The following is a 24,926-nucleotide window of genomic DNA, read 5'->3' as shown; positions in this document are numbered from 1 at the left end:
ATTTTCATTTTTGTTGTAGTAAAGACGAAAAAGTCAATAAAGTTAGTTTAAAAATTATATCAATGTTCACGACTGTGCTAAACCTATATACTGCTAATGTAAAACATACTCTGTGTTTTGTTCGTTTAAATGAATCAGTTTTTAATTTATTTGCTTTCTTACAAAGAAATTCTACGACCAAACAAAAGATCGTCGCTCATTTTACAGTAATCTTTCAATTCGGCATACAAGAGACGAGATACGGAGCATGACATTGGATATCCGGTTTTCAGCATCATGTTGTTTTTTTTTTCTATCGTTAGCTAATGAAATCATCGCTTGAATCGACCGCAGATAACATTCGATACCTGCTAATCAACGTTCGTGCCACGTTATCTGACAAACGTCTTTTTTTATCGGAATGATCTTTCTGTATCTTCTGTTTTCCCCTGAGATATGTATTAGTAAGAGTACATTACGAAATGGAGATTACCGACAACGCCGGCAGTTACTCCTGAATGTTACTCAAGATCCAGTCCAAGTAACTGGCCACGTTAGCGTAAACATCGGGGTACAACACGGTGCAAGACTTCGGCCCGTATGAGAGCACTCCATGCAGAACGTATCGTTTGCGACCCTGCACCGACTGCACCAGCTGAAGCGGAGCGGCCGACAGTGGGAACTTGCACGCTACACCATCTCCGGGTGGTTCCTGCTGCCGGATGCAGATCTGACGCGACGTCTTCTCCAGCGAGACTGATTTGTTAACGTACTGTTTCTGACATTCGATTGAGTCGACCCGATCGCGGAACGATCGCTCGAGCACGTTGCCACCGAACGTCCAGGCGGTTTGCATATATTTGGCAGGTTTTTCGCTTCGCAGTTCGTTCGTCACTGGCAGACAGATTGGCTTGACGTTGCTCCGGCTGGTGTCAGCTCGATCACGCAGTCGCACCAGTGCAATGTCGTTCGCGAACCGTGGCTTATTAAACGCGTTGTGCGTGATCACCGACTCGATGCGTAACACCTGGACGGGAGGCGTACACATGGTCTGTTCATCCACTAGACTGCAGTCCGTCGTCGTGGCCTGGTTGTAGTCGCCGAGTCGCACGGCAGCACTAGAAGCGAGAGAGAGAGAGAGAGAGAGAGAGAGAGAGAAAGTGCAAACAGAACAAGCATGGTTAGTCATCTTCGAGGATCAAGACTGTGTAATAGTCCTCTGTGGAGGGAGGATCACTCACAGAGAATAACGCTTCGGCAGCCCAGTAACGCAGTGAGCAGCTGTGATTAGATACAGATCACTAATAAGCGTCGCCTGACAACGGGTCTTCCGTTCACGCGATCCTTCCTCGATGTATTCAATCAACCCCGTCCATGGGTAACCGGCCAGGATCGGCTTGAGCGACTCGTCCCGGCTAGCGTACGGGTTTGGACCGCACGTGTCCAGCGGCAACAGCGCCAACCGTGGATCAGTGTCAAGGGTCGACGAGCCTGTCCCACCTCCTGGACCCTTCTTGCGCAGGTACTGCTCGATCCAGCTCAGGTACTTCGCCACATCCGTGAACACCGTGTACTCCTTGGGATCGCAGACGCGCAAGTTTCCCAGTTCCTTCGTGAACGACACGACACCGCGCACGTACCAGATGTTGTCGTACTGGAAGAACAAACCACCTCCACTGTCCCCATTGCACGCACCACGGCTCTGTCGGGTGCCGGCACAGAACATGTTCGACGTCAGCACACTCCCGTACGTATCTCGGTTGCTCTCGATGCACGCGATCGTGCTGACAACCGGGATGCTGGTTTCTCGCAGTGTGGTCGTTGGCGCATTCGACTCATCATACCCAAATCCAATTACCGTACCGTAAGATCCGACGATCGAGTTTTGATCTTCACCCCTATTCCACAGACAGATCGGTTGGATGTAGTTCGTGTAGGTGATGTCTGTCGCCAGCTTGATCAACGCCATGTCATGCTGGACTTCGTTCACCCGGTACTCCGGGTGTACGATCAGCTCGAACGCTTCATGCTCCTGCGCGCGGTTGTCGAAGGTATAGAGCCGGTTTCGTCCGACCTGCACCACCAACCGCTCTCGGGCGATCTTACCCCGCGATGTCATCACACAGTGGGCCGCTGACGGAAGATGCGTTAAAGCAAGAAAAAATGGGACGAGAGGTCAGCCGACATCAGCGCTGCGGGAAACGGGTTTTTGGTTTACCTGTTAGTACGGTGTTCTGGTCCAGAATGGTACCACCGCACTCATAGCGAAACGTACGGCCTTCGTTGTGGAACAGTGCGACATGCCACGGCCAGAAGCCATCCTTCGCTTCTTCACCGTCAAGAATTAGGAACGTAACCACTTTTCGCTCACCGCAGCTGGAGGCAAAACCTGGGACAACACAAAGCGCCAGTACCAGCAGCAGCTTCAGTGCAGTTAGTGCTGGGTATCGCTCGTGACCCATCTTACTGACAGCACTGATAACCTCACCGGCAGTAGTTCCACGATCACCGATCGCTGTGGTTGTTGTGGGTACACGGGTAACTGGCCTTGACGTTTCGGGGAAATCCCCAACCGAAACTGACACACGTTGTCACTTAAGTTACGCTCAATCAACACCGATCGTGCCACTGTATTGGCACAGCAACGGGATGAGACTGAAACCGGTTGCTTCGGTGGGTGATCTTCGAGGCTGTGTCGATGCTCCGTCGACTCTAGGCTATGCGTAGATCGGAGAGACAACGGCGAGAAGAAGAGAGCGATCACGAGAGACAAAGAGAGTGACCGATCGATTTCAAGTGTGATCATGTGTAAACCTCCGTTACGTTATGCTGCGCATTTCTTTCAAATGAGGATGCATTGGAGCATGAGCTGAGCCGAAATCTGAGCTACGGTTAAAGATCATTTGTTGCGTTTTTAATGCAGCCTATCGTTACAAATCTTGGCAAACGGCTCATATAAAGGGATATGCGTTAATCTTGATAATCTTTGGGCAGGTTGGTGTCTCTCGCTTTCAACACGTCTTAAATAATGTTCTCAATCTGAGAAGAAGATCTCCCACAGCGATCTAAGATGCTCTTTTATTCTCTTTAATGTTGAAATTTCTTGTATCATCTCTTGGGCAAATAAGGTGGAATTAAGGAAAATTTAACAACCTCTTGAGCTCTCAGCAAACTAGATGTTTTTGAGTCGCTTCGTTGTGTATTAAATTATGCAGTGATCAAATAATGGTGATTATTAAAAATGATTGTAATACAGGCATATGTTTGTGAACATATTTGAATTCATCACCATTATCAGCTATTGGGTTTTTTTAGGTCAGTTTGCAATCGCTCTATCATAACAGCGTTGCTGAATTGTATACACAAAGGCGATATAGGTAACTCGAGTTTCGCCTCTTAAAATGATTCCTTCTCACACGAACTTTCTTTTTGAAATTTAGCACGGCGGTGCGATATAGGCTGTGTCGTATATGCTATGTTATGAGAATTTTAAACAAACAAACGCTAAACATTAGTTGAACCATGATAATTGAGGACAGCTTTTGAACACATTAAAATGGCAAATAGATTATATTAGTTGAACTACATGTTCAGAGGTACATGTCCATTATCTCCCAAGGAAGTTATCACCACGGAACCATAAAAGCATAATGGTAACCTTACATGTACCCTTTGCATTATGCAATGACCGTGGATGTCGTGTCCCCTTTGATCTTAAGGACCTCATTTATTCATACGCTCGATTGAATCATTTGAACGATTTCACACTTAAGAACGGCGAATTGGTTGGAATAAAATCGTCACACAGCCACAGCAACGCACCGTTTTCTCGGCATCCATTAAACGAGTTCGCGCGTTGAATTATTAACTCCGACCGCGCGCGAGCGCGCGTCGCCTTTCATCAACAGCTTCTTCCAAGCAGCGCAACATCCGAAGGATGCAGCTAAAAGTAATGGGGACAAAAAAAAGGGATCTCATGCCACGCGACCCTCACCGAGACGACACCATTGCGGGTGTAATATAATTACAACGCTCCGACTCGCCAGAATACCCAGCAAAGGCACCTTTTAAATGGCAACGTAAAACCTTCTCCTGAACCCACCCGATTGCGGATTACAGCCACCAGGACACCTTCGGAACGCTGCCTAATTATGCGTGAAAATTTCATGTAAATTTATTCGTCACTCGCGTCACCTCAGCGCATTTTCGCACGATGAGGCTCCGAGGGGAAAAGGTTTTTGAGTGGCTGGTGGTTGGAGCCCATCCGTTGCCAGATCAAACGGCATCCGTGATTCATTGGCGAAGCCTTGGCGCATCAGCGAGCGCGAGCGTGCTTTCGAGAAGGTGTTCGATTTACTGCCGGTACGATTTATCACCTCCGGGAAGCAAATTAGCTTTTTCCACCGTAAGCCGTGCGTGGGGTCGGAAAATTGCACCCTCACGAAATTGATACACTTCGTTCATCTTGGCGGCGAGGGAACACACCCTCGGCTAAGACCGATTACACTATGGGAACGCTGGTGGGCACAAAAAGGGCTGCTTTTATGCTTCGTTTGGATCTAGTTATGGTATTTTTAAATTGCAAATAATTTTACTTCTCAATGCACAACTAGAGGTTCATAATTGTAAGGAACAAATTATGCATCAATGCCCGTTTATGCAGGAAAAATGGTCTTCCGATGGATGCTTCCCATCTACACTGTGCACGAGGCACGGTGCGATCGTTTATATCGATCGAGTGAATATTGCTTTATGCATATTGTGCATTGATAAATGATTTCTTCCAACCCACCCAGACGGAAGCCTGCAGCATCCGTTTTTCCGAGCGAAGAAAGTCACGTCCCTGTCACGGTGTGCTCGATAAATATAGCATTTTGTGCGATGATTTATTCCAACCCTTGCGACCTGTGGCACGGGACGCTGTATGCAAATGGCAACCCGGTGGTGAATGTGCAGCGCGCTGAGGAAGCAGCATGATTCATGATGAAGCAGTCATAAATAATAAAGACGACAACGAGCAGCTCCGATCGATCGGTCGTGTCGCAGTCAAGACGGCTTCGTAGCTCTTTTTTTTCTACACCTCCCTAGAATATCCTTGCCCCATTCGAGCTGGCGCACCTTTGGAAAATGCCCATCCTTGGATGGGAACGAGCACAAATGCAAAAGATCAAACTAAAACTGGGCCGCTTTCGCAGGAAATTAGTTCAATTGCCACCCGGTTCAGTTCGTATCGGATTACGGACGGGACCGAGATTAGCCGGACCGTTCATTCGTCACGGTTGCGCCCGTCACCCGGTGTGGGTGAGAAAAATGGAAGGAAAATCCGCTTGCCAGTGCAATTTGGCGCTCTTCGTGGAGGACCCCGTTCCTTCCTGGATGCTGCCGTGTTCTTTCATTCTCAATCCCGTTCCTGGTGCGGCTGTCGGTCGCGTGCTTTTGATTGGAAAGTTCGTAATCTTTTAATCATAAATCGGCATCCTGTCGATCTCACCCGTTCGGCTCAGCAACAGCCGTTGTCAATTTTTCCACCCGGCACCGGGCGGAACTAGCCCATCCTTTTGATCGCACGTTTAAGGGGTGTGTCTGTATGTGTGTGAGCCTTTTTTCGTGGTAATTCTTTCCACAGGCACCATCGCTTTATCGTTTCCCTTTCCAGACTAAGCTCGTCCAGCTGTTTCGAGAGCGTGCTTTTTTTCCAATTTGCTTCGGTACGTCTGCTCTCGTCCCACTTCCAGTAAACGGACCTGGGAGATAATCTTTTGTTCCGGGGGGCGTTTTCCGGTTTTCCAGTTCGCCCGTGGCTCCGATTGTCGGAAAGGCTTTTCACTTGTCAACGGGGACCCTGGCCGATTGAAGAAAATCATTCACCGAAGAGATTGCGCCGGAAAAGCGGCTTTGCCGGATCGAGCTGCTTTCTGGTGGGGCTTATCGCGCAATCAACCCTGCCCGGTTCCGGTTCACGAGTTTGACCAGTTTGAGATGAGTGGGGGTTGCTTTTTCTCTCGCCACCTCCGCAGCCGGTCGAGAGTCCTTGCGATTTGGTGGGTGGTGATAACACAAATGGGAGGGAATAAGTTTTTCCTCACCACAAACAGAACCAGTGGTCCGAAATCGGAGCAGGCTCATTCGTTCAGTGGATGCTTCCTTTTAGCTAGTTTTTAATTTAAAACGAACAAAAAAGCAACAGAACTCGCCCAATTACCTTACGCTCTTGGTGGCCCCTTTTCAAAAAGTGGTGAACTTTTCCAACTCTTGCCAAACCACCCATTTTACTGCATCCGATATGTGCAGCATGTAGGGCTTCTTTTGATGGAAGTGTCTTCCTTTCGTGGCCCATCCTTCATCGCCGGAGCTAACGTGCTTAAACCATTGCTAGCATGCTAATTAAAGGTATGACACAAAAAAAATCTCCACACTCCACCATGGTCGACCGGAAGCGAACCTTTGCGCTGCTGCTGCAACCATCCTAATAATGCAAGAAACCACACCGCTAGTATCCCCGGATGCTCTTTGTCGAGACCGCCTCGAGGGTTTATCTGTTCCTTTCGTTTCGCTTTGATGATCCTTCACCAAAGCCACCCCAAGGCTGGCGAGGGATAGCCGTGTGTAAGACAGGTTCGTGCACACAACCCGCTTGCGATGTCGGAAAATTCTCTACCCAAGGAAAATGCCACCACCTGGGGTCCACGGGGGTCACCGTACGCACAATCGGACCGGGTAGGCGCTTTGATGGAGATTTTGCTTTGAGGTGCACTAAATTAAAATCAGATTAATAAATACCTGGCACGCTGCACGGGAACTACCAGTACGAGTGGTGGAGTCGTTTGCTGAGCCTGCGGTGGCACCGATCTCGAGCAAGGGTTTGTTGAAGAGGATCACGCTTGGCAGGATCGCTCCCGTTGCGGTGCGATGTCTAATTTCATACATTCCAAATGAGTTCCCCGAGTTGGTTCCGGGAAATCACAGCCCTGCCTTGCGAAAGCTCTCAAAATAGTACAAAACAGCAGGAAGCGGTTGGAAAGGAAAATGTTCTTCTATGTGGAAGGTTTTTTTTCTCTCTCTCTTGTTCATTTAATGCGAGATCAGTTGCCCAACTATTCCGGCTTGGCAACGACAAAGCTGTTGATGTGACGAGACTCGTCAACGGTTTGCGAGCGGTCTATGTTGGCCACAAAGGAAGTTATCCTGTGGTTACGCTAACCCGCACACTGACGTATTTGCTGTAAGCCGGAAAGGGGTGGGTAGTTTTTTGTTTCCTAAAATTCCTTAAGTAATTTCATTTCAAACTCGTTTCCGAAAGCATGCATAACGAGTTTCCCTTAAATGGTAGCGTAAAATGCGAATTATTCCACAGCTTTCGATCATAGGGGTGATGTTTCTTACACATTCGCTCATGAGGAAAGATGTGTAGACCACGTGAGTGGAAAATATTTCACAAGCCTTTGTGCAGGTACCAAACGAGCTACTAATTAACGTTGTTTCCGATAGTACAGCCAGTCGAATGTAGGAATCGAAGCCCTCGATTCAAAACAGTATAATTCATAGATGGTCGCAGCATAACAGCAGTTTATATAATTTTACTTTTCTACATTGATTGTTTTATATAGTGATTTTATAAAGTAACATTTTTCAGATCGATGTTTATGAAAAATTTATGTGTCATGGAAAAACGATTAATATTGTTTTCGAACAATGTCTTAAATCAATATTGATCCAATCCAATAAATGTTCAGAAAAACTTCATTGCTTATGTACTTTTTGTGTACCGCTATTTCATACGAAATCAATCATAATCCGAAACAGACAGAAACTAATGGTTTCGTACAAATGAAACAACGAAATGCGCTTGAGGTGTCATTTACCTTAGCTTTTCACACCCCAATGCAAATTGGAGGACATTTGCTGGGATTTTTTCCGTGATTAAATTAATGTACCATTTCGCACCACCTCCAGCAAGAACTTGCTCTTGTTTGGTGGTTTTAGCATCTGCTCAAAACGGAAAACACCCAACACACCAACCAATTACAACGCCAGATTACAGCGGTATTAATCATTGTGCGGAAAAATGTTTGAACGACCGCCGCACAGTCGTCCGCGGATGAGATGCAAAACACCCAAAACCCACCTTTATTCGCCGGCCCAACGGCTCCACGATTCTCCCTTTGCGAGATGGAGCCGCCCTGCACTCGATTAAAAATTCATTTCTCTCTCGCCGAAAGCAGGCCCACGCCTGGCCATACCGGGCTCCGACCTTCGGTGGTTCACTTGCAAACGAAAAATAAATTGACGTATGCAATCAACGATGGCGTTCCTTCGGAGTGCCCCCGCGGCCTGGCGCCGTAGGGGAAAAAATAATTTAATTCAATTTCACCCAACATATGGGCGGTGCTTTTGACGGAATAATTTATACTGACGAAGTAACTTTGCCGGCGGGATAACGCGTTCCGCGCAGCGCACAGGTTTAAGACGGTTGGCACAGACACATCCTCCCTGTCGCAGGATGTCGGAGGATGGCATTCGAGTGTTTTTTTTTCCGTTTTTTTTTGTGTGCCCGCGTGTGTGTTTTGGTAATGCGTTTCTCGGTCGCTCGGTGCTCCATCAGGATTGTTTGTTTGCGGCCCTCCAAAATCACCCCAGGGAAGGACCACCGTGTGCCGGTATTTTTCCCATCCTCCCAACAGACAGGAGACATTTTTCGGTTGCCATAAATAACTAAAACGCTGTTCCGCGATGCTCCGTTATCATTCGTTTTATTTTTTGCGTCTCCACTATGGCAACGTCACCGATGGGATGGGCGCCCCCACCACCAGAGGGCGCTTTGATGGGAACGAGATTAGCGATTAACTAATGGAAATTAATAGACAGGCTTAAGTGGGGCCGGGAGTTGTTCGAGTTCAATTATGCCCGGCCGGTCCGAATCTCATCCATCTGCGATTTCCCACGCCCACCACCGGAAGCCACCGCACGTTTTATATTATTCTCCCATTCCCCAGAGCGGTCCGAGATGGTGGATGTTTTATGCCGCGAATTATCAAAATAAAATGCTCCCACTCCCAGGCCGTTGTTTTTCGCTCCAGAAGGTGGCGTCGGTTGTGGCCATCCTGGCCCGAGATTTCGCTTAATCTGATAAGTGAATAAATAAACAATAAACAACCGATGTTTGGCTCCGTCGGTCGTAGGCCGCCTGTGGTGCATGCGAAAAACGTGAACTAGAAGCGCTAGCGCTGAAAAACAGGAGTTAACGAAAAGAAGAAAAAAAATATTCACCAAGAAACGTCCCGCAGCTGACCACCCGAGCGGGTGCCGGTAAATGGCTTCGTAAATTTCACCCACCACACCCTCAAGGATGTGGTGGCGTTCGGTTGCGAAGAAATAGAACTGCTGCTTCGTCAAACAACTGCGGTTCCGTGGTTCGTGGTGTGGCCGAAACGAAACGGCTGGGAAATATGGTCCCATAAATCGTGCGGCTCCGTTTTGCGCCATCTGGTGCACCGGTGCCGGAAGTTTCGAGGTCGGTTGGGCGCCTTGCATCGTGTTTGCTCCATCCGTAGGGCTTAGTTGCAACCGGGTAATGAGTTTTGAGGGGCAATCATAGGCGGATGGAATATTAGAATCGAGGGAGTGTCTTTTTTTTCTAAATAATATGACTGAAAAATAATGCAAAATTTTCAAAAATAAATACCGTACACTGGTGCTATTGTTTTCTGCAGCAAACTTTGAATTATAAAGTTGTTCTTTCTTAGCTAGTGTTAGTGCCAAGTTTGCTCATATGTGTTCCGCTTTTCGTCTTTCAGAAAACATTTGGTTCACTGGTTCCGTTGGATTTTAATCCTTCTTTAACGATGTGCAACCATTTACTGCAGTTTGTTATCGTTTCAGTGAATAAACTCGCGTTCTCGCATCGCATCCTGGGACTTCATACCACCAAGACCATGGGGCCAGTTCCTTCCGTGCACTTTTCGATTCATTCCCATCCAAAAGAGAGCATCTTTTGGTACGGATGCATGAATAAGACCGTACCAGAGTTCTCCCAAACGTGGCTCCCACTCGCCAACGACTGCTCGATTCTAAACCGACGTTTCCGACACCCCAGCGTGGGGGTGGAAAATCCCGGGAAAATGGATGTAGTTCATTTCCACCTTTCGGGCCTTTAATCATCCATCCACCTGCTCGTGCCAGCCAGTTCCCGGGTGTGGCCACAAAACTTCTCCCAAGAAGCCACCGTGCACAGGGAACCAGTCCCGAATCGGATGCTGTCTGTTTGGTTAAAGTTTGGGTTCGGTTAAAACAAATCATGTTCGCAAAATGGGCGCCCCCCCCGGGCTCGAAAACTCCAGCACCGGAAGGGAATGGCCGCAGCTGTGACTCGAGCGAGCTGTTTCGGAGTTATATATTTGTATTTTGTACCATTTTTTTTCTCCTGTTCTCTCTTCCGATTGCACTCGATGCGAGCGAGTCCAGCGAATTGAAGCGGCTACCTTTACAAAGCGGCTGCTCGGTCGAAAAGTGGCCGGATCGGTGCAGATTCCGATGCCCACAAAACCGGGCGTGTACGGGCGTGAGGGCAAAATCAACACTCCGAACGGTCGGCCCGATTGAAACATATTTTAATTTAATTACGAAACTTTAACACTCGTCCCCAGCCCAACGCGCTCTCGAGCCCGGGATAATGATGTGCGGCCGCGATCCGGTCCCAGCGGAACCCCTTTCCACGCCCGAGGTGCCACATTATCCCGAGTGGGCCAGGGTAGGCGTGAGAGCCCTCAACATTAGGACACGCGATACCCACACGCTCGGGAGGAAAACTTTCCCGGCAGCATACGCCGCCATGTTGCGCGACCGCAAACCCAACGCCGCGGGTTTTGGCTGTACGCTGTACGGTGTGCAAACAATTGTGTCCTCGCCGTGGGGCTCCGTTTGATGTTGAATTAGGATCCCTTTGGGATGATGGGCGTGCAACAGAACCAAAAAAAAAATACAGCCCACAGCCCTTTGTGTTGGCCTTGCGAACCGTACAAAGAACGAACTAAAACACAACCGGCCGGCGGTCGAATTTAATTCACACACACACACACACACACTTCGTGCGCAACATTCGAGGCCAATCGGGCGCCATTTTATGACCACAGGAAAGATCCGCGAGCCCGATGTTCGCGGGAAAAAGGAGCCGTTGTAGTACTCCTTCTGCGTCACATGTGCGTTCAGGGTGTGGGTGAGTTGGCGTGGCGAAAAGGTACAATTTTAACACACCCCAAAAAAAAATTACCTAAATGAAATAAAGGACAGAGCAAACAGCCCCACGAAAGGGATAAGGAAAACTTTTCAAATGAAATTAACTCTCTAGTATACTGATACGGGCCCTGGGTTCTGCTGGCTCAGGTAGATGACCGTGCTACAGTGCACAAATTTAATAGAGCTTTTTTTTTTTAACAATTCGTGTTTGTCAAACAAACAACAAGCTTATTCAACTGCTTCATACAGATGCGATAATTGATTCATAAATGTCATGTGCGATGTGATGAGTTATTAAAGGGTGTAAATTTTCCTAAATCGACCCAATCGAAGACATCTGTTTGTACTGTTTGCAAACAAATACAAACGTCGTCTAACGTATATAAAGTCGAATTCTTCTTTGAAGACGATTTAATAATAAACGCCCTATAAGCAAAATGGAGTATTTAATGCATGCAGTGCGATAAAAATAAGACTTAAATCATGCTCCCTCGTAAGCGATTTAATACTGACGGGAAATGTAGTGGCATCCGATGGCTGATGACGGCCTGTGGTGATCTTTCAGCAGCCCGGATGCATTTTTCTCCGCACGCATGCGAAAACTCAAACGTATTAATTACGTTTAATCAGCTTAACACCTCACTGGTCTGCACAGTCGGTGTTGCTCTCGAGCGTGCTGGAAAGACCAAAAATGAAAAATAAAGCGTTGCGCTTCTCCATCGACGCCAAAGTAATACCGTTTGATCGTATCGTGGTGCACCCAGATGTAAGCGAAACTTTTGTGCTGCTCGCTATTACGAATATTATTTTTAATCCACGGAAATACGCAAATTATTGTAATATCAAACCGGGGTTTAAGCACATCACTGGGCCAGAAAGTAGATGAAAAATAATATTCATAACTTTACGTTAACAGAACTCTTTGGCATGTAAACGTACACATGCAGCATTCAAAAGACTTTACGTACAATATTTTGGCAAAAAAAATCTTTAAATAAAATAGATAGAAAAGATTTGGAAAATTGAACCCTTTACAAATCCTTGCATACAAATTTAATTGTTTATTTAAAGTCTAATAAAAACAACACTGTGGCTTGTATTACAAGAAGAAAACTGATTTAAGGAAAAGATTTCAAAACGATGTATTCACGAAAGACCCACCACCACCAGCAGCGGCCCGGACTTGAGCTGGAAGTCGGACCGTAATTGTGAAGAAAATGCATTAAATTTTCATGCCATTCCGAAGCGAACAGCGCGTGCTGGATCTCCGGTGAGCAGCATGAAGCAGGATTTTCCGATTTATTTTTTTCCCCACTTTTTTTTTCGCAATTTTAATTTCTTTCGCCATCGCGCCCGCTTGCCTCCAGGCAAGGAGCGGATCGTTCCTGAAGGCTGAACGGAAACGGATTTTGGCCCCGGTGCAGCACAGGTTATTAAACACGAAATGGGGAAGTGAGGGGGGGGGGGGGAAGTAAACCGAACCCACCCACCTCGATCCATACCACGCAACCTGGAAGCCCCCGGGAAAGATGAGGGGCCTGGATTCGCAGGCTCGTTTCGCTCAGTCCCGGATCCTACTCAACAGGGCCGACAGGAGCAGAATTCCTGGCGGAACGAACCCTTTGATGCGGTACTGGTACCAGAACCGACAACACCACCTGCCACCCGCTTGAGGAAAAACGCCCCGAGCGCAGCCAAGCGGACGCAAAAATGGCAACGGCAGTTAAAAGCTAATCCTTTGGCAACATTTTGACTCATTAAATATGGAAAAGTTAATCATGGGAAAAACTGACTGACACATTAGTAACGAGTAGGCCATGAGGTTGGTTGAAAGGTTTTTCACATCCCGTTGGCCTTTCGATGGGCTGGGTAGGGACTCCACTGGGTGGAGCCACCCGTGCAAGGACCCGTACAAGGACTAATTCCTGGGATGCCTAGTTTGTGGTTGGGTTTAACCTCTCATTTCTGTCGCTCTGTGCTCGGGTGTTTTTTTCCGTTCTGCTCTACCACTCTTCAACGTCAAGGAGCACCACTACTCGGTGGAACGAGTAGGTCGAAAGGGCAAGCTTTTAGGAGCTTTTCTACATCCTAGCTATGTTCGGGGTGCTCCTAAACAACCTGCCACTCGGGGCCGGTAAACCGAGTAAGGAAAATAGAAACACTGTCCCCGGAAGGGATGCCGCCCAAACCGATGTCCCTAAACCCTTTCGTGACGTTCTTTTTCATCCTGGTGGGTTTCCTCTCGCTACGTGCACGATTGAATTGCCTCCAGTCGGAAGCCGAAGCCGACGATAAGCAGCAACGCGTTGCATCGAACCTAATCCATTTGGTAGGTTTCCGACAATTAGGGCGTCCATCGTGATCCTGGGGATTCGACAAGGCCTGGATTGTTGCCGACACTTGTTGCATTGTCGGGTTCCCTCGTTTTCAGGATGCCTGCCTGTTTCTATCCAAGCCCAGCAGAACAGGTGATTCAATTCATTAAAAATAATTGAACCATTTCTGAGCCGGACGTTCCGGTGTGCATTCAGTTCGTGATCATCCTCGATCCTGGTCGCCTAATTGAGGCGTCGGCCGTCTGTGGCGTTTTGTCGAGGTGGGGCCCTACGGATGATTTCCCATGCGAGTTTTCCGCTCAGCGGGAAATGGGAACGGATTTTCCCGATGCGAACTGGCCTCTAATCCGGTTTCGTGCAGGGTTATGCTCACAGCTGCATTAATGCTTATATATTTGTCAGTGTTTCTTGACAAGTAGCTCCATTGGCCATATGATAACAGTTAAAAACCTTCCCAGCGATGATCACTGGAACTGGAATCAAGTAGGTTATGTTTAAAATATAAATCGAGAAATATGCACAAATATATTTAAAAATTAATCAGCATCGCCAGCAAAAAAATAAACGTTAATGATAATTACTTATGCGGAACGTTAGCACGCTGCTGAAAACTGAACTCCAACAGGACTTAATTCATCCATTATTCAACAATTAATGCAACCATCATCCACCAGTGAACATCGTCGGCACAAGCTGCATGCTGCTTCCCCAGGACAATCACACACGAACCATCCGGTTTCGACTAATAAAGGTCCACTCGGGGGATTTTCCCACCCACGGCTGCCGTTGCAAACGGGTACCGATCAGAGGTGATGATAAAATAATATTATTAGCTAAAATGAATTTATGCTTCTCTTCACGATTGCGATTACGGCCCGACGAGTGTGATTCGTACCGGGCCGCAAATCGCCGGTCCCAGCCAACCAAGAATGGCTCGGGCGTGATTTTACCCCATCGTCGAGGTTTCGAGCCCCGTCCCGGCATTAACTTATGCGACCCGGTATAATTGCGTCAACGGCGTGAGTTTCCAACCGGTAGTACCCGTGGCCAGGAGAAGTCCAATGCCGGTTCGGCCAAGTCCAATTATGGCACCGGTACGTTCTGCAAATCTCCCGAGATCGTGCCGTGTACGGTCAGGCTCAGGTTGGACGGAAGGTGGATAAAGTTTTCCCCACCGGTAGCCAGCGTGGAAGGATGCTGCCATAACGCTGTGACCATCATACACACGTACGATTGAAATTTGCCACCATGAATAGGTGTTTAATTAAATTTACGGCCCAGTTCGACTCGCCGGTGCGTCCTTTCCGGGTACTCGAAACGAAGCCGTGGATGGAGATAAGGTGAACGTGAAAAAAAACGCAGACAAATAACATACCTCTAGCATATGCTGCCCAGTCCTTTGGCAGGATTATGAGAGTGATCATATGAGGAGGTAGTCCCGAATTTACATGCAAAATTTAGCGAATCAAAACCGATCTAGCGATCGTGCAACTTGACTTGCTGGATGGGTCACCCCGAAAACATCTGCCCACCCTAGCTGGAGTCTGAAAGCCAAGCAACCCTTTTCCATTTCGCGAGGTGCTTCCGAGGCGTGTCCGGGCGAGAAGTGAATTGGAAATTAATTTGCTTCAATATCCCCGGTGATGTCGTCATCGTGGACGTGCGCGTAGTGGCATGTCATGTCAGTGTCCTGGAATCGTCCCGTCCATCAGCGGGAGACAGTTCCGTGTGTATGTGTGTTTGAGTTGGTGGGATTCAATGAATGAATAATTAGTGCTTAATCTTCTGAATTTCAATTACAACGGCAAGCGCGTCCGAAGCTTCCAACGGCCAGTGGGACTGGCATGTAGCGATGGAAATGTTCTTTTTCCATTTTTATTGTTGCCCACTGGTGGAGGCATAATCCGGCACCAAGCTGCCGGTTGCAGAATGACCACGCGAGTTTCTGGCCGAGTCCGAACGCTGGCGCCAAGGATTAAAACACTTTATCCTTCGCCGATCGCATCTCGCATCCAACGTAACGGACGGAAAAGGGACGGGGTAAATTAATGGGGAAACTTTTTACCAGCCTCCGCCATGTTTTATTTTTTTGTTGTTGCTGTTGTTGTACTCGCACTAAGTGAAGTGCGGGGAGTGTCAAGTCGACTACCTAGGCACCAGCACTGGCCAATGCTGCAAAGCTGTTGAAACTTGCTCCAGTTGTGAGCGTAATTGTGCCGCAAAGAGTTTATCAATACTCAGTAATTAAAAGAATTTTGCAGCCTTGAAGTAGTGCTCACTATGATACGTAATATTAGCTTTTTTTTGTATGGTAGGATTCGAATTAATGCAATAAAATGATACCCTATTTATTTGTTCCAAAACATTATGTATAAAAGAATGTTTTTTACCAACGACTACAATTTATAGCATATTTTTCCGTTGTTATAATGATGCAGGTGCAGGACTTTTTAGACCGTTTGGCGCTCCGATACCAAGTGTTACCAATGGCTCTTGTAATGGAGTTGCAAAACTTTATAAGTAAATAAAATCTCAACCGTCGCACCAATTACCGAGAAGCGCAACTTTTGCATCTTTCCAGAACTTGCTAGAAGTCGATTCAGCTGCTTACCTCCTGAAAGACCCTAGCGCGCGATTAATTATGCTCACTATGGAAGGCAGAAGGTCCTCTTCTGGCTAGCAGCGCAGGCAAACAATTTATTGTTAACGTTTAATTACCTCCCCCGAGTCCGACGGCCACGTGGTTTTAGCTGATAACAGTTCGGTTTCATTTGTTTTTCACCCATCCTTGAAACTTGCGGTGCTTATTTCAATTTGTTCGAATCTTCATCGATGCAGCTGCAGAGTTTCGTCTATCGTTTACTTTTTTTGTTCTTGTGCGACAAATGCAAGTGAACGCGACTTATCTGCTACTACTTAAGGCACTCACGGTGCCCACGCTGATCGCAGCCTACTCATTGGCTCCTCATCAACCTTCGATAGCTCAGTTGGTAGAGCGGTGGACTGTAGTGGTTGTCGAAACAGCAATAGAGAAATCCATAGGTCGCTGGTTCAAATCCGGCTCGAAGGAGAGACGAGAACATGTTTTTTTGTTTGTAATTATTAAATGCAATACCATATCTTTTAGAAATTGTAAAAGTAAAATTTATTTTACAAATTTAGGTAATGTTTTATATGCAGTAACATTTGAAGCAGTTATACTAAAGCAATAGTGCAACATAGATGAATTCACTAACGAATAACAAAATGGAAAACGTAGATTTGAATCATCAAGCTATACATGCCATGGCGTATGTATTCGTATCCATATCCTTAATTTATTCTATCAAGACAATTTTAATGAAAATACTACTTATGTTTGCATGATTATACAAATTTATAAAGTTTGGGTATTAAAAAAATTGTGTGAAGCAAAATTAATTATGCAGAGTAAGAGGTTTTTGAGTGGGATGATGTTGTAATAGATTACAGGTTACACCCTAAGAAATATCCTGCCTGATCCTACCAACCTACACCAGATACTACTGGAAGCTAGCTTGCGCGCCGTTTGAAAAGTCGTAATACATCTGGCTGGCTCTCTATAGCTACTCCTCTCCCCGCTTTTCTTTTTAACTTTTCCTGTAGAATATAAAATATACACCTTTACATCAACAGGTGATGTTATTTTAATCTTTTGACCCCGACGTGATTTGAACACGCAACCTTCTGATCTGGAGTCAGACGCGCTACCGTTGCGCCACGGAGTCTTCGTATCTGCGCACTACTGTCCTTTGCTCGAGTGCTTGTCAAAACCACTTTCTTCTTTCAAACGAAGATATAAATATACTGGCACGTAGTAGAAAGGACCCCCGACCTTTTCGCTGGTCTATGTCCGGGGTTGGCGATCGGAAAACTCTGCTTGCGATCGCTGTCAAATCCTTATAAAGGCAGGCGGCAACGGGCGCATACGAGACCAAACAAAAATCAAACAAAATCCCGACCCCAACCCATCGCTCTCATCGTTCAGCCACTCCTTGCCATCACTTTCTCCACCTGTAAGTTATAATCCAGTTTCGGTAAAGTGAATTTTAATTAAACTAAAATTGATTAAACACATCCCAAGCTCACCCGCAAGCCCCGGTCAAAGTTAGCCGGACGGTGGCGATTATTTCGCAACAGGTCACGTGATGGCGCGTCCGAAGGGGAAAGGATAAACGGATCCAGTAAAAGAGAGAGAGAGAGAGAGAGAGAGAGGTTGGCAGCGTTTGAAGGTGTTCGAATTTCCCTGCATCATGATTCCTCGCGTTTCGTTCGCTTTCTCTACCACTTGACCAAACCGACGGTACCAAATTGGAAGAGTGAGAAGACCGGAGACGAAAAGCTAGTGCGGTCATTTTGTTTTCCACTCAAACCCTTGCCGGTGTGCGGGCTCAACTCGGCGTCTCAGTTTCAATCCAGTTCGTGAGCCACCCAGAGGGCCGGAGGTCTTTTGCACAGAGAAAAGCAAAGTTTTAATTGAATTCTCTTTTCCTTTTTTTTTTTGGCTCAAGAATTTTCCCGGCTTTTTGCTGGCGTTCTTCCCAACCCGTCTGCCAAGCGGAAGCGATGAAACGCGACCGGCCGTACTTCGGTGTACTTCATCATGTAACGATTTAACCCGTCGGCCCCTGGCCTTCCCCTGCAAGGGTTGTGCCATTTTTCGGTGCTCCAACATCCGTTGAAGAATGCTACATGCGGCGTAAAGCTGCAACCGCTTGTTTATTCTAATCTTATTGCGCGCGTACCGGACCACGGTGGGTGGAAATTGATCCTTCCGGACCATCCGACCGACCTTCCAGCGCTCCCTTTGCCACCGTCTCCTCTGCTAATGTGGCTGCTAATTTGACGAACGTTGTATTTGCCCCTTAAACATGTATGAAATTCCGGATTTTCCGGATGTTGCTCCTTGCATTGCAGAGCACCGCGTACGCTTCCGATAGAGAGATCAATTATTCATGCTAATGAAACGACGGGATGCTCCGTTTGATTCGATAATACGCTGGATGATGATTATGATGAGGCCTCATCCTGGTTCCTCCCCCATCCCCTCTTGGGAGCACTCAGCGTAGCGTGAGTTATGTTTCTCTTTTTTTCGTACATTATTTTGCTTCATCCTCACAAAGCCTCCAATCAATGCCCGAGACGTACGGCGGCGGCTCAGGACGCATTAATAATACATAGCTTATGTTGTGAGCCGCACCAGAGCATGCCCTCTCGAGGGCTGGTTTTTATTTAAAGGTACAGGGCAAATCCCGCACATAAAGATGATTCCGATTCGGCTCTTCGACCTATCAAGAGGAAAGACCCATGGTTTAAGTGTGGGTAATTACATGGCGGTAATCCTTATCGGAGCAGGTACGTTATCAACGGTGATGGTTCATTGGGTTTGTATTGCTTTAAAAATACAACAAAAAGTTTACATCAGTCCAACGGTTGTATTTGACTCGGTGATTATTCTAATAATCTAATCTCATAAGCAACGATCGATTAATTAATAAATATACAGATTTGGCATGATAAGCAAGCGGCTCCATAGCTCAGCTGGTTAGAGCGTCGTGCTAATAACGCGAAGGTCGTGAGTTCGATCCTCTCTGGAGCCAAAAAACCTTCGTTTTTGTTTAACAAATTCACGATAAACCTTACATAACTTGAGTAGTGTAATGGTTACTACTAAAAGTACTAAGAAAAAAAAATACTCAACAACTAACTTCTTAAGTAATTAACTAAGTACTGATGGAACAACAACAGAAACAAACACACGCACTACTGTTCCACAAGTAGAAGTATAACTTCAAAGGTAATACACAATATGACTAACAGTGCTTTCAATGTCTATCAAAAGTATTTGCTTGTTCACCTATAATTGAGCAATTTTGATTACACACGTGTATCCCATAAGATTCAAAGAATTGTTTTCTTTATTAATAATATTTTAGTAAGCAATGTAATAAAACTTAAAAAATGTAACGCACAAATGTGACATAATATAAAAGTATGAATTTTGCCCCAAAGGCAATAAAATTAATACGAAATATTTTGTGTTCATTCATATAAGCAACCAATTGAAAAAGTTATTGTTGCCTTGTGAGGTGGCATAAATTGAATTTCTTGTAAGGCTAAATGAATAAAAAATGCTGCTCAGAAATGTTATAAAAATAGAAAAGAAGAGATTTGAGTTCCTATATATAACACCGCACCACGTGCTTTTATCGATCTGATTCTAGTGAGTAGCGCTAGATAAGCTGGGCTAGAAAAGAAGCCAACAATGTTACGCTGGGTTGCGAAACCGTACCTATCAATTTCTTAAGCAATAGGCCCCATAGCTCAGCTGGTTAGAGCGTCGTGCTAATAACGCGAAGGTCGTGAGTTCGATCCTCTCTGGGGCCAATGTAGAATTCGTTTTGTTATAGAATAAAGTATGTTTATTTTATTACGCATCCATAACTAAGAAAAAACATAAATTTTAACGCACTTTTAACAATCAACAGGCCCCATAGCTCAGCTGGTTAGAGCGTCGTGCTAATAACGCGAAGGTCGTGAGTTCGATCCTCTCTGGGGCCAACGCATTAACGTTTTTGTACGTATGAATTTAATATCCTTTTTCCATTAAATCGATCACGTATTGGCTGAATGTTTTCATATTCATTTTCGTCTATTAAATCGTCACCAAGCTGTTTTTTTCTGCTTAAAAAGCCCGCTTTAGCAAATCCCTCATGAATCTATGCACGACACCCACTTTGATAGAGCGATAGAGTTTTTGAAAAACGTGATCAAACCACGTGATTGCCCGTTAGTGCAGGATAATGCGCTCCTGCACCGAAACCGTGCTTCACAAACCAGCCGCCAGGGTCGCTTCCGTGAGGCGCCCACGCGAACACTGCTCGACTGCGCAACTGCTCGCATTTCGCTAGCTGTCAGTTGGTCACAAATATTTACATTCGCCATGAGCGCGTAGTTTATTTGCTAACCGTACAAAACGGTAGTGTACTAAGTGTGCAAATGCAAGAGAACCGAGAATCTTCGCACACAGGAGAATCCTGCTTAATGCACCGCACTAATGTAAGGATGCTTAAGGACGTGCCCGACGCGCCAGTGCACCAACGGTGAGGTGATATGGTAGCGTTTGTTGCTTCTCCCCGCGTAGAACAGCTCGCCTTGTGCTAGTGTGCGTACGTGCCAGGAGCGAATCCTCCCGCCGGGAGGAGTGAGAATGTTGCAAAGGATTTCCGCCACTACCACCAACACACCGGTGCGAAACGTCAAAATCCTGTGGAAAAGGAAAACAGCTCCCGTGCGCTGCATACCCCAGCGAAACGTCTGGTTCTTTGTGTGTTGTTTTCGTGGTGGCCAAAAGCAAAATACGGTTTCGTTAGTTAGGAAAGCAAACGGCACACGGGGACGTGCAAACAAGCGTGTGTAAGCCAAATGGGCATAGCTAATGTTGCGATTGCAATTTCGAGGCGTTCGTGAGTCGTGTTGTTAGCGACCAATAGCTCCATTCCATGTGCATTCCGTTTCCACCGGGCTCCAGCGGATGGTAAACGAATACGTTCTGCAAAGGAACGCAAGCACGGAGAATGTTCACCAGCAAGCTCACCAGCAGAGCAGTGTAACTGCATTAACGGACTGACGTCACCGCTCGGGAAAAGCTGGTCCCGTGGGCGCTACGGGAGTGTCCTCGCGCCACAACAGTCTCCCTTTTTTTGCAGGCTGCATACGTTGGGTCTGGTTGCGTCTGCCTGCCAGCTGTTATCGATGCGCGTGAGTTGGCTGCGGGTTGTTCGGTCGGAACAAAAGGGAAAATCAGTCCCTTAGCGAAAGCTTCCGTTGTCCATGCCAAGAAAATCCATCACAATCCGTGACATCCCTCTCGACGGTGGCCATTGAGATGATCCTGCTGGCGAGCGGAGCCCTGGCAATGCAGGGAAAGTTCACGCTGCTTTCCTAGGGCCACCCCGCGGGGTGGTAGTGTTCGTGAACCATCACCGGTTCCGGTTTCGGTGTGTGCGTGCGTCGTCGCGTAAGGACGAACTCTCCTTTCTCCCCTCAGCGTCAGTGAAACGATACTGCGGAGGCAAGGCAAGAAAATAAAACAAAAAACTAACCACCCACTGGACAAAACAATAATACACGATTTTGCTTCCGTGTGGGCGAAATCTAAAAAAGGCAAAAAAAAAACAACACCCTCGAACCTCGCACAGGCGATCCTGGGCGGGCAAGGAATCGTGACGAAAACAAATAGCACTCGCTGGACGCCAGGGTTCAGTTTGACGGAATCGCACGAGCGGAGTGCCGTTAGCAAAAGGTTAGAAGCGCGCGCGAGCCTCACAGTGTGCCCCGAGAGTGGTGAGGATCCTTTGTGCAACAGGATAACGCCACGCTGACGCTGTCGGTGGTGGGGCGAACAAAGAAAACCCCCGGGCAACGGGGTAGTCGTTGTGGGGGTGGTGCTACTGGTGGTGGTGGTGGTGGGCCACTTGTTGTCGCGTCGGTGTGGTTTTTGGTGCAAGCGCATTGTCGGGCGCACCTTGCAGGGCCACGCTGTGCCCGTAGGACCATCGATTGGTTTTCCTTGCTTGCGGTGGGTGGGGACGAAAAGGACGAAACCGCAAGCAGGCAGGGTGAAACGCTCGTTACAAACCCGGGAATTTGCTCGTCCGCTTATCGAGAAAGGACGAAACGGTCCTCCGGAGTGTATGTGTGCGTGTGCGTGCGCGCGTGGTACCGTGTGATAGCTCTTATCGGACGAGGCGGGCTCACCCACACCCATAGCGCGGGTTTGCGAAAGGATACCGCTGCCCGGTCGGTGTGTGGGTGTTTGTGCGCATCGGAAAACGCAACAAGCGGTGGCGCGTGTGTGCATAATTCAACCGTGCCGTCATCCGTGTGTTTTGGGTGGTTGAAAGCGTGAAATCAAAGAAGAAAAAAATGAACACAAAATAGACGTAGTGAAGAGCGAACAAAAAAAAAGGCATACAACCCACCTACGTACGCGTAAACACACACACACACGCGCGCACACCGTCTCACTATCCCTGCGCCACTGCGTGTCGGGCCGTCGCGTAGTCGGTGTCAGTCGAAGGAAAAAATCGCACCACCCTGTGTATTGGGGTTTTTGCGCAAGAACGTGAAACGCGTGAAAATAGGGACCCCCCGTGCGAATTGCTGGCCAACCAGGGCCAACCCTGTACCTGTAGCGCCTGTTGCCGCGCAACGGAGTGGCCTACTTGGCGTGTGAAGGCCGCAGTGTGAGAGTAAAGGCAATAGCACATCTCAAGGAGTCGCGTGGCTGCTCTCGCGAACAGTGGTGCAGCGCAATTTCAGCGTTTAATGATCGCCATCCTGTTGGGTATCGCAGCTTCACCGCCGTGGCGTTTTACCGAGCCCTGGTGTTAGTGCAGCTGATACGCGAACGTGCGGGACGGACGCGATAGGACACGCGTGAAGGTTGTGCTGTGGCGGTGTGCGTACACGAAGCTTGGCTGCTGCTGGTGCTGTTGCTAGGACGGCGTTGGGAAGGCAAAGAAGAAGAAAAAAAACAGCCACCCAGCCAGAAGCAGGTGCTCATTAGCTGGTCCCGTTTCCGGCAGGCAGGTACGTACGAATGCTCTCCATCTTGGCGGTGTTCTCGGTCCATGACGTGTTACATTTCTAGGTTTTGCTCGGTTTAATTGTAGCACAGATGTAGAGGAGAAATATTTTGTCTGAAAATTGTCATTTGAAATGTGCACACGATTTTGACTGCTTCCTAGAGATGTACTGGTACTTTGCTAGCTTCGCAGCTACTTTGTTGCGACAGGGGCTCATTAATTACTGAAGCTGCTTTTGATTGTGGACATTAATGATTATTTGCCATTTTTCATACTCGTATTTATTTAATTTCCATTGATCGTTTAAAGTCTTAATGTTACGATCTCCTTTTCGCAGTCGAATTAAAATGAATATTCACAAAATAGCGGAGCACATTTACACATAAATGTAAGAAGCAATCTTCCAACCTAAGCAACGGATATGTCGATCGATTTTTCCTACATTTCCACAGCCCGATAATACATTCGCAAATGTCGGGAAATGTCGGCCCGAGGTTTGCCGGTCGATGCTTCTTGATAAATGCAAATCTAATCTGACATGTGAGGTGTCGGATGCCGTTGTTCCGTGTGCCCGGCAAAACTTCGACCCATTTCCAATGCCCTCAGTGGCCACTGGAATGGGCCACTGGAACGGAACCTTAAGGCTTTGGTTCGTCTTTGTGTGTCTCGTGTTGCGCATGGACGCAATTGTCACCCTGTTGCTCGTGTTGCCCGGGCACCGGGTAGGCCTGTTCGTCTGGGCCCCTTCGACGTCCGATCCGTTCGTCCGCCCATCCACCTCGGTGCCGATTATCCCGGCACACTAAACCGAATCGATACATCTGCCCAGCCCTGGGTCCTGCTTTGGTGCGCCCTTGCGAATAACCCTTTTCGTTCGTTGCCTTCGCGCCATTGCCTCGAGCTGGATGCCGGGCAGATCGACTCGGATCAAGGGGTGAATGGATAAAAATAACGCTCACACCTCCTTTTCGTCCTCGTTCCACGCGTGTCCTTTCTCCAAGGCAACCCAACGCCTCGTCCCTGGTGCTCCCTGCGTGTTCGGGGTTGGATTCGCATTTGTTCGCTTTCTGATGGCACGATCCGTTCACCGGTGGCATCTAATCGATTGACTTCTGGGCGAACGACTCATCCCTTCGATCGGGGCCGCAACAGGGCCGAGGCGAAAATGGGGTTTTCCCGGAGCACTCAAACCACCAACCCGCGCCACCTTTCGGCCCCGAGGGCGTTTGATGTATCAATCCTATGTGACTGTGCTGAAGAGGAGTGAGAGAAAGGACGCAGTAAAAGGCGCGCGTGGTTGTGTGTGTGTGTGCGTGGTCCCTTTTGTTTTACGCCATAGCCTGGCGTTACTGTGTTTTTCTTTCCAATTTCCCACTCAACCACACTATCTTGGAGCCCCAAAAATAAATCCGGTCCCGCTTTTTTTTTCGATTCCGTCCCAGAATCCGAGGGAGATGAGTGTTTTTTCTCCGTTTCGGTGATGCGTGGAAATTTGCTCGAAAGCCTCTTCTCCGCGTACGGGTGCGTGTGTGTGTGTGTGTGTTGACTTTCCCTCGTGTCCCTTGGTCGACTTCGACGAGTTTCGAGCAAATTCCGCGCGAACTACTCTGCGCGGGTGATTATTTTTTCATGCAAACCCTCGGCAGCAGCGTGTGCAAAACGGGGGAAAAAGAAACGCCAGAGTTTGTCTTACGGGGGGCCCTTTCGGAATTTGCTCCTTCCCCAACTCTCCTGGTCTGGACTCGGCACCGGAGCTCATAAATCTCAGTAT

At 47.5% G+C, this 24,926-nt stretch overlaps 1 protein-coding gene, 1 long non-coding RNA gene and 5 other non-coding genes across 7 annotated transcripts in view; 5 read left to right on the top strand and 2 right to left on the bottom strand.

Moving 5' to 3' along the window:
• Positions 1–129: 129 nt before the first annotated feature.
• Positions 130–2,441, bottom strand: LOC128721970 (polyserase-2-like). The gene is made up of 3 exons (XM_053815781.1): positions 2,198–2,441; positions 1,221–2,112; positions 130–1,097 (listed from the first exon to the last, which is right to left on the bottom strand). The coding sequence occupies exons 1-3, from the start codon at positions 2,439–2,441 to the stop codon at positions 488–490; spliced, it is 1,746 nt and encodes a 581-aa protein (XP_053671756.1). The 3' UTR covers positions 130–487.
• Positions 2,442–16,519: 14,078 nt separating this feature from the next.
• Positions 16,520–16,617, top strand: Trnay-gua (transfer RNA tyrosine (anticodon GUA)). Its single transcript has 2 exons — positions 16,520–16,556; positions 16,582–16,617. It is a non-coding gene; the product is annotated as a tRNA-Tyr (tRNA).
• Positions 16,618–17,221: 604 nt separating this feature from the next.
• On the bottom strand, positions 17,222–17,293 carry Trnaw-cca (transfer RNA tryptophan (anticodon CCA)). Its single transcript has one exon. It is a non-coding gene; the product is annotated as a tRNA-Trp (tRNA).
• A 1,798-nt stretch (positions 17,294–19,091) lies between these two features.
• On the top strand, positions 19,092–19,165 carry Trnai-aau (transfer RNA isoleucine (anticodon AAU)). Its single transcript has one exon. It is a non-coding gene; the product is annotated as a tRNA-Ile (tRNA).
• Positions 19,166–19,878: 713 nt separating this feature from the next.
• On the top strand, positions 19,879–19,952 carry Trnai-aau (transfer RNA isoleucine (anticodon AAU)). Its single transcript has one exon. It is a non-coding gene; the product is annotated as a tRNA-Ile (tRNA).
• Positions 19,953–20,052: 100 nt separating this feature from the next.
• Positions 20,053–20,126, top strand: Trnai-aau (transfer RNA isoleucine (anticodon AAU)). The gene has a single exon. It is a non-coding gene; the product is annotated as a tRNA-Ile (tRNA).
• A 1,242-nt stretch (positions 20,127–21,368) lies between these two features.
• Positions 21,369–24,926, top strand: part of LOC128721713 (uncharacterized) — an 85,540-nt gene continuing 81,982 nt past the window's right edge. Inside the window, exon 1 of the long non-coding RNA XR_008410784.1 lies at positions 21,369–23,159. This is a non-coding gene — a long non-coding RNA (uncharacterized LOC128721713). The remainder of the gene's footprint in view (positions 23,160–24,926) is intronic.

This window comes from Anopheles nili, chromosome 2, assembly GCF_943737925.1.
Source record: "Anopheles nili chromosome 2, idAnoNiliSN_F5_01, whole genome shotgun sequence".
Taxonomy (NCBI): domain Eukaryota; kingdom Metazoa; phylum Arthropoda; class Insecta; order Diptera; family Culicidae; genus Anopheles; species Anopheles nili.
The sequence above is the reverse complement of the archived record's forward strand: the minus strand, read 5'-3'. Positions and strand labels throughout refer to the sequence as shown.

What these genes read in the sequence shown, in the direction of transcription:
- LOC128721970 (XM_053815781.1), bottom strand. Translation starts at nt 2,441, where the DNA reads ATGGGTCACGAGCGATACCCAGCACTAACTGCACTGAAGCTGCTGCTG. An exon ending in CCAGAACACCGTACTAACAG is followed by an intron (nt 2,113 to 2,197) that starts GTAAACCAAAAA and finishes ATCTTCCGTCAG; the next exon opens with CGGCCCACTGTGTGATGACA. An exon ending in CTGCCGAAGCGTTATTCTCT is followed by an intron (nt 1,098 to 1,220) that starts GTGAGTGATCCT and finishes TCTCGCTTCTAG; the next exon opens with TGCTGCCGTGCGACTCGGCG.